At 31.9% G+C, this 9,573-nt stretch overlaps 1 protein-coding gene across 1 annotated transcript; it reads right to left on the bottom strand.

Moving 5' to 3' along the window:
• Nucleotides 1–3,538: 3,538 nt before the first annotated feature.
• On the bottom strand, nt 3,539–9,462 carry LOC106051745 (stabilizer of axonemal microtubules 2-like). The gene is made up of 5 exons (XM_056023040.1): nt 9,285–9,462; nt 6,868–7,041; nt 6,475–6,587; nt 5,969–6,055; nt 3,539–5,800 (listed from the first exon to the last, which is right to left on the bottom strand). Exons 1-5 carry the CDS (start codon nt 9,320–9,322, stop codon nt 4,806–4,808), a joined length of 1,407 nt encoding a protein of 468 aa, XP_055879015.1. The 5' UTR covers nt 9,323–9,462; the 3' UTR covers nt 3,539–4,805.
• Between the last annotated feature and the right edge of the window lie 111 nt (nt 9,463–9,573).

Below are 9,573 nucleotides of genomic sequence, written 5' to 3'. Positions count from 1 at the left end.
GCGTCATTAACAAATCAATGCAAGATTTTCTTTCATTCAGAACACATTTTAAATAAAACCAGGCACCAGCCCACTGTGGCTGAAACACACCAACAAGGATAGACTTGGGGGGATTGGGGGGGTGACAATGTTTCTAATGGGAAAAAAGTAAGGAGGGGGTATGTATCATTACGATCACTGCGATCGATCTGACAGATCGATAGGCAGAGTAACAGTAACGTTCACAATAAAAAGGTTATGTTATAGGCACACTCTCTCAGTAACGTTTCTTTTCTACAGCCCTTCAAGTTTTACCTTTCTCTTTAAAATATGATGTGTAGAGAAATTATAGGCCTATGTAGAGAAATGATAGGCCTATGTAGAGAAGGTAAAGAAATGATAGGCCTATGTAGAGAAATTATACGCCTATGTAGAGAATGTAGAGAAATGATAGGCCTATGTAGAGAATGTAGAGAAATGATAGGCCTATGTAGAGAGATGATAGGCCTATGTAGAGAATGTAGAGAAATGATAGGCCTATGTAGAGAAATGATAGGCCTATGTAGAGAATGTAGAGAAATGATAGGTCTATGTAGAGAAACTAGAGAAATTATAGGCCTATGTAGAGAATGTAGAGAAATGATATGCATATGTAGAGAAACTAGAGAAATGATAGGTCTATTTAGAGAAACTAGAGAAATTATAGGCCTATGTAGAGAATGTAGAGAAATGATAGGCCTATGTAGAGAATGTAGAGAAATTATAGGCCTATGTAGAGAAATGATAAACCAATGTAGAGAATGTCAGAAATGATAGGCCTATGTAGAGAAAGAAGAGAAATGATAGGCCTATGTAGAGAAAGAAGAGAAATGATAGGCCTATGTAGAGAAACTAGAGAAATGATAGGCCTATGTAGAGAAACTAGAGAAATGATAGGCCTATGTAGAGAAATGATAGACCTATGTAGAGAAAGTAGAGAAATGATAGGCCTATGTAGAGAATGTCAGAAATGATAGGCCTATACAGAGAAGGTAAAGAAATGATAGGCCTATGTAGAGAATGTCAGAAATGATAGGCCTATGTAGAGAAATGATATACCTATGTAGAGAAAGTAGAGAAATGATAGGCCTATGTAGAGAATGTCAGAAATGATAGGCCTATGTAGAGCGTGAGTAATGATTAGTAGAAAACTTAAACAAAGGGTACGTAGAGACATTGAAAAATGATGTATAGAGAAAGTAAGAATTGGTGAATTGGCTTTTCGAATCAGATGTTGAAATGCACAGGAAAGAGGTCTATTTAATATCGTCTGCAAGAAGGCACTTCTTTGAGTCAATTAGTCGGTACATTGAAAAAGTATATATAATAGGCCTACTTTAGATTCAGTAATCGTGTGTGTGTGTGTGTGTGTATAAGGCAACGCCAAGGTTCCATTTGTTTCTCAGCTTTTTATTTTACTAGTAACTAAGCCAAATAGTTTGGTTTCTATTGTGTATGTGTGAGATTGTTTACTTCCACTACTTCCCGATTATTTCATTAACAGAGGAGCGCTGTGACCTGCCAATGAAAAAGTCCATGAGTAAACTATTGAAGGAGACGTCCCAGAATATCTAACAACATTTATACAGGTCTGTGACATAGACGTCATGAATTATTCTACTCTAATGCCAGTGTCACTTGTGAAGCATAGAGAGTGTGTGAGTGTCAGTCACGCGACGTCATCTGGCTTAAAATCTGATTTTACAGAAATTAAACAAATTAACGCAGAATGTGTCACGTGATTTTTAAACATTGTTTAAGTATGAACATTGATTATGATTTTTATAAATATTCAATTCTTCAATTTTTTTTGTGTTGTGGGAAATGTGGAAACAAAAATGTGGGAGTGTTTAAATGATTGACATAAACAGCTCTGATACCTAACCATAGGACTCGAGCTTAAACCTTATATAGACCAATTTAATTTTAGCTTACAGAACAGGACAAGAAAGAGATCCATGAAACCAGACATTTGGAATAGGTGATAACCAGTGAATTCTGCCCATGTGGAGTGTCACCAGAGAATGCTGACCATGTCCTTCATAACTGCATTCTTTACCAAGAGGCCCGAACAAGAAACTGGCCCCAAAACACCCTTATAGAAAGAAATCTATATGGAGAGCTCCCTGATTTGGAAACCACTGTACAGTTCATCTCATGTATTGGTCTAGTCATCTGAACGCTCCAAAATAATGAGAACGAGGAAGAAGAAGAATCAGGTGATGCAGATGAATGCACAATGAGAAGATATTGGAGGTGATCGGTAAAGATTATTTCCATTAAATATATACATGGTATATTTCTTCAAGGTATTCCAAATATGTAGAAAGCAACTACCCTAGCCTCACATTTACACACGTATTTCCTTTTCTATATAGGCCTACAAACAAACAAACGAAATTAAAATAAATAAAGTGCAAGGATGGGTGAATGTTGTGGGTGGTTTAAGACCATAAAATAAATCCTAAGACTAAAACTGCTTTATTGATCCTTATTCGTTGTGATTGCAGTAACTCTTTTCTTAATATTATGTTATTATATAATTAATCTTATGTAAAATAAATTTTGGATAAAGTTTTAATGAAATATATTTTATATTATTTCCCTTGCCATAAAGGATGAACGGTGCTAGGGCAACTTAATGGCACTGGTAAGCTATTCTGGCCATTATTTTTCTTCCAGTATTGCTGTACCCCATTCATTTACTTACTGTAGCAATACATATAGGCCTACATTAAGTTTTAAACGGAGAAACTTTTGACATGCGATTTATCTATTAGATGTAGCGTTTGAAGAGAAAATAATTTTAATTTAGCACATTTTAAAAAGGCAAGCCATAACCTGGAGCCCCCAAGGAAAGAGGAAGAGGGGACGGCCCTGGAATACATGGCGCCGCGATTTGGAAGCAGATGCCAAGCAGATGGGCAAGACGTGGGGGCAGTTGGAGAGACTCGCCCAGAACCGAGATGCCTGGAGGAAGCTGGTTGGTGGCCCCAGAAGGGACTACAGGTAAAGATGAGATGAGATTTAAAAAAAAGAAGTATTTTTAAAACAAGTATTTAAAAAAATATATTTAAAATTTTCTTTACAATTTTGCAAGTAATCTCCAGTTATTGCTAAAAAAAATTATAATAATAAATCAGAGAGTTGCATGTTTTTTATAGGTTACAACAGATATGTGAAGTTTCCCTTTCAGACATTTCAATGGATGAATGGACTCAAGAGGCCCACTGAAGATCCAAAAATTAAAAATCCCAGTATTCACCAGGATTTGAAGTGACTCCTCGGTTTGGAAGCCAAGTACTTTACAACTCAGCCATTAAATAAATTTTCCATTTAATTAAGCCTCAGCCAAAACAATGTCTTCTAAAATTTGGAATATTTTAAGTTGTAGGCTAAAGAAATTTTAGACTAACTATTTTTTTAATGCAAATATATATATATGTAAAATATAACAGAATATTTACATAAATATTCAGATTTATAATAAATGATAAAATAAAAATAAAGGAATTCAATCTTGTAAAATAAATGTATTTATTAAAAAGGAACAATGGAGATTTTTACTAGGAAGAACACATTTCACATAACTGCCAGTGTTGTAAGAATGATATAAATTCTTTTATTGCTTAGTATTCAATATTTTGTATTGTTCTTTTTCATATGAACTTCCTTTATTAAAAAATCAGCAGCAGAAGATGGTACATTTTATTATTCTGTTGCTAAATGTTTAGGTATACATAAAAACATACATTAATCAGCAGTGTCCAATTTTATCTTCACAGTTATATAAATTGCATACATTTTATTTTCAGTTTATAAAATAAATTTATAAAAAGTATACGGCTGACTAACTAGATAAATATATATATGCAAAAAAAAAAAATGAACTAAACGAAAGAAAATTTTTGTGACTAAAATAGACATTGGTAAAAAAAGAAAATTATACAAGTTGTACAAACTGAATTTGAATAAATATAATTTTTTTTTTTATAGAAAACAGATTGAGCTCATTCCTCACTTATATTTACATAGACATTATAACGAAACAAACAAATAAAAGTGAAATTATAATGACTCAAGTATCACAGCTTTTAAATACTAATGTTTAGAATACATTTGTACTCAGTCAAAAACATAGAGGATGCCAAATTTTATGCTAAATTGCAAGTTTAATTTTGAGCCTCCAATATTTCTCAGAAATAAGACACTTGTACTAACAAACTTTAGTGTGTAGAAAACAAAAAATAGAATCAGAAAAATAGAGAAGTATTTACCATAGCATATTAAATGGCATGATATTAAAAATGGAAGTCACAGGAGAAACTTTTTGTAAAATCTAATTTCCACTTTATATTTGGTTCAAATTTAACCTTTATTCAACCACGTAAATGTACGATTAGCAACATTTATATGGTGTACAAATAATTTGAAATGAATGAGTCATAGTTCTGAATAATTTCTCAAAATTGTGCACTTTTTAAAATAACCAATTCCTTATATAGTAATTTAGCAAATACTATTAAGTAAAAAAACAACATTTTTTTTTAAATCTTAAAGGCATATCATTTACAATTCTTTTTATGGGCATACAAGAAGTTATAATTTATAATTTTCCTTTTTGTTAAGTTATTGTAAAGATTCATAATTTGTCTTACCATTTCAGTGAAAGAATATTTTCACAAAATGTACACTTAGTAGTAAATATTATCATCAAAGAATCTTTGGCTATTCTAATTTAACAAAAAAACATTTGTTATTTTTACCATCTATGAAGTGATTGTTATTTAAGCTGCTACCATGCCTGCTGGGATTTTCGGCATTGATGGAGTGCCAGTACCCAGGATACTCGTCTGTTCAAAAACTGGAACATACTGTTTGTGTCCACGCCCATCTGTTTCAACATATGCGTATTTAGATGATTTTGTATCAATGACTGCTGCTGGACAGATATCTGCATGCTTTTTGACATATTCAGTGCGGTACATGGTCTTATCATCAAAAGGTGCATCACTCATCAGGGCTGAAGCATCTGGCTTCATGCTCTTAGAGGGTGCAATGGCATGAGGAATGTAGTGAGCCTTGTATGTAGGGGTGCCATCAAAAGGAACATTGTTAGGTACCCAGCCATCTCTGGCCTTGGGCTGTTCCCTTTGGATGCCCCAAGGCTTGTAATCACTTTTGTAATTTGTGAGTCCATTGAACTCACCTGGGATCATTACTCTACCTTCACCAGGTTTCATCAGGGCAACTTTCTGCAGAGGATGTGGCTTGTATTGCAGACGGTGAGTTGTATTGTGATCCATTTCACCTTCAGGCTTCCTGTATTGGTCAGGGTGGTGAACATATGGCCGCTCTCCATTCCATTTTCTATAATCATTCTTGAAGGTGGTGAGATCATCTAGAGGGGCATCTGACTGGAAAGCCTCAGAATTGGGCTTGCATGATTCTGTTTTTGGGGCATTCTTCTTGGTGTAATCTCTGTTGAATGTGGTCAGGCCATCAAAAGGGACATTGGAGGACTTGTACTGTTCCTTCTCTTTGACATCACGTGGTTGAAACGGGTGGCGAATATAGTCATCACGGTAGCCTGTTTGTCCATCAAAGGGAGCATCTGACATTTGATGAGCTTCATTAGGCTTCATGCTCTTACGAGGAGGCTCATTGTACTTACGGAAGTCACGAGTGAATGTGCTCTGACCTTCAAAAGGTTGTGTTGGAGGCACCCAAGCGTCAGGATGTTTAGCTTGTTGCCTTTCAAGGGGCCATTTACGATAATCAACTGAAAGAAAAATAAATTAACAAAATTACATTTATTATAAGAAAATTTAACTTTATTATAAAAGTTATTTATTGTCATTAAAAAAAGTCATATATACATGTATTAATTAAATCATATCAATATAAGGTGATAAAGATATTAAGCAGAGATATGTTATTGTTAACTTACTTTTGTAAGTGGGTTCACCTTCAAACTTGGCAGGTAATTGTCTCTGTCCATCATGTTTAACCATCTGGGCAGGTGGAGCATGTTTTTCTATAATGAAAAATAGTTGGTGAAAGAAATAGTAAATGATACTATTTACACATATAAAATTTTTTTTAAAAATCTGTATTTATAACAATAGCAAAAAAAAAAAAATCAGCACAAAATGAGATTTAAACGTCATTTTTTAAAAGTAGAATTTATTAGCATTAATATAATTTCAATATGCATATTATATATTGACTATCCAAGAAAGTTAAAGACTACATAGGATGTTACAAGTGAAAAAAATATTGTATCGCAATATATTGTAAATATTCTCCTTGGTGGTTAGATGAAAAAAAGTGTCTGCCATTGATATAATTTTAAGTATTGGTATACATGTAAGCAAAAAATTATATGTTTATCTTGAATCTAAAAATAAGAATCAAGATCTGCTTTACACAATCACATCTTTTATGTTGACCTACCCGTATAATCTCTGTGATATGATGTTAGAGTATCAAGATCACCTTCTGGCCTTCTATAAGGTTCATGTGCATGAACAAAGGGCTTATCCAGTGGGTGTTTGATATAATCAGTTCTTAAAGAAAAAAATTTATAAAAAAAATGAAATCATACAACAATTCATACATTTAGAAAAAGCAATAACTAAATTATGCCAGCAATGAAATAAAAATGCTGTAAACCATTTTATTATTTAAAGATTGCAGTAAGTCCAGATTTTTGTGGGCACATCTTTAAGTGTTTTATTAAATCAACTTGAACACATACTTTATTATTGTACTTTATTTTAAAACATTGTTTCATTTCCAACTATGCTAAATTGAATTATTGATTTTTAATTACAAAATCTTTCTAACCGAAAAGTGGTTTTATCAGATAGTGGCTCATCACTGTGGAGGGCAGATTGATCAGGCTTGCAACTTTCTCTGGGCTGAAGTGGGTGTGGCTTATATGCTGTATTGTAGGAAGTAACTAAGCATTCTCCATAGTCACCGCCTGGACGCCATGGACGATGAGGACAATGGTGGCGGCTGTGATAAAGTAGAAATTGTTTTGGTAAAAAAATGTATCAGGAAAAGAAAAAAACAAAAAACATATATCATGCCAAGTCTTTTGATAGATTCTACTTGCATTATATAAGAAACAATGTGGAAATGAAAAATTATTTTAGGTCCTAAGCATGCCACTTAGACAAAATTTGTTTGTATATTTTTTTTATGGTAACATCAAATATACAACATAAAATCTTTGTTATTTTTAACCCTATAAAGGAAAGGGAAATCAAAATATTCATAGTACTGTTGAACAAACAAAATTTATGTCTTAGTTAAAATAGTTTTAACTATCTATTAGAATAAATTCAATATTAGATTTTTCATTTTTGATTTCATTATCTCTTGTTATGAAAGAAAATTTTACAAATGATTTTAGATAAAAAAAAATATACATAAATTTTAAATTATAACATAATGACATCTAAAATCATTAATCAGTTGAGGTGATTTATATGTAGTCCAAATACATTTTTTTATTCCATTTTATAGTGTCATAGTGTATGTTTAGATTGAGAGATAATCATAATCACATATCCAGAGCATGTTAACTAGTAGGCTTAGAAATAGAACTGATTTAGATTAAGATTAGATGTATTATAGTAATAGACACTATATAATACTTAGTCGTTACAAAATCTTATCATATATAATACAGATGTTACTTTAAAAAAGATGATTATGTAATATGTGTCATGCATCTAGTCTTGCATGTTGACCAATGACTTAAATTCTGCCAAGTCACTGTGTTTTCCTGGCTGGCTCAGGCAACCCACTCTATGCTCTAATAGCACTAGGGAAGAAGGGGCATTTGTACAAATTTGTCCTAGCATATGGAACGATGAATGTACTTTTATATTTGTGTCTTTCTGAGTATTTTATTATATATATTTTTGTATTTGAAGATTAAGGTTCAGTGTTTTATGAATAATTGCTACTTTACTTTTGAGTCTTCTGTCCTAAAGGCTTTCTAAATTTAGAGATTTTACTAAAGGTGTTACTCTAGTCAAATGTGAATATTCATTTGTTATGAATCTCACTGCTCTATTTGTGTCTGTTCCAGTTTTTTAATGTTTTCTTGAGTTGAGGGGTCCAAAACAGAGGATGGATATTCTATTATTAACATTTTAGTTTTATGTTCTTATTCGATTTATAGAAATTTCTTTTAATAAACCATAATGTTTTGTTTTGTTTTGATTTTTTTTGATAGCTTCATCAATATGGGGATTCCATGACAATTTCTCATTTATTATAACACCTAGGTATTTTGCGTTTTTAATCTGTGTTACGGGCTTACCAATAATAACGTAATCATCTTCTTTTTAGAAGTAAGGTCTGTATCATGTAAGATAAGATAAGATAAGTGGAATTTATTTGTTTTAGTTTTTTTGTTACTCTTAATAACTGACATATTTCTGGGTGGAAAAACATGCTCCAATTTGATTACCATTTCTGTAATTTATCTAATTCTCTTTGTAAAATTTCTGTATCTTGTGTTGTTGTTATTGTTCTATATATTATGCAATCATCTGTAAATAATCTGACTTTTGTTTCTGAACTAATGCAATTTGATAAATCATTTATGTAAATTAAAAATAGTAATGGACCCAAGACTGTTCCTTGAGGTATGTACACCTAAGTTTACTGTTATTGGTGTTGATTTAGAACCATTTATTATTACAGTTTATTCTCTCCCTATCAGAAAATGAACCTTCAATGCCAAAATATTTTTATTTTTTAATCAAACTCATCTTATCTTACCGGCTTATCTATAACATATAGGGCCTAATAATATACAGAGTTTACTCATAGATAAGATATAACAGAATCCATAGCTTTATATATAGCCCCTAACCATAGATAATAGAAACTGTACTCTGTAAGTCTGTAGAGTATTATTTATAAGCCTGAGTAAACCTATAAATCTAAATAAATTCAACATTGGCTGTTATATTTATATTAATCTTGACCAATAAAAATATTCCACAATTAAACAGTACAATATATACTGTCATTACAGTTTTAATTCTAGTCTAGTTTTATCAAATTAATGCTTTAGAGTAACTATAGTATTACTATTTAATAATTATTATAATGTGAAAATGTGTGAGTATGAGTGATAATATCAAACGAATCAAGAATCATTAGAATGATAAGAATGTCAAGATTAAATTAAAGATAGATCTAGACTTACTTGTAACAAAAAGTTCGTTATTACTTACCCACAAGTACAAATTTCACATATACATCTTTTCCCCATTGTAGTGAATACCTAACTATGGTTTTAATTTGCTTTTCAAAAACAAAAATAATAATGCCGCTGGTCTTCACGGCATAAAGTTTGCCCTACCGTCACTAAGCGCCACTTCAAAACTGTTTATCCAATATGGCGGTTCCTAGCAACAGGCAACTTTTCCTCATGAGCTAGGGATCATCCATTATTTTAAAACAAATTGGAATCTTTAGAGATACTGATAAAAACAACAACAAACAATTATGATAACTTAACGT

This window comes from Biomphalaria glabrata, chromosome 1, assembly GCF_947242115.1.
Source record: "Biomphalaria glabrata chromosome 1, xgBioGlab47.1, whole genome shotgun sequence".
In the NCBI taxonomy this organism is placed as follows: domain Eukaryota; kingdom Metazoa; phylum Mollusca; class Gastropoda; family Planorbidae; genus Biomphalaria; species Biomphalaria glabrata.
The sequence above is the reverse complement of the archived record's forward strand: the minus strand, read 5'-3'. Positions and strand labels throughout refer to the sequence as shown.

Coding starts and splice junctions, on each gene's coding strand:
- LOC106051745 (XM_056023040.1), bottom strand. CDS start 9,322: ATGGGGAAAAGATGTATATGTGAAATTTGTACTTGTGG. Junction 6,056..6,474: donor ATATCACAGAGATTATACGG/GTAGGTCAACAT, acceptor TTTTCATTATAG/AAAAACATGCTCCACCTGCC. Junction 5,801..5,968: donor AGGTGAACCCACTTACAAAA/GTAAGTTAACAA, acceptor TTTTTCTTTCAG/TTGATTATCGTAAATGGCCC.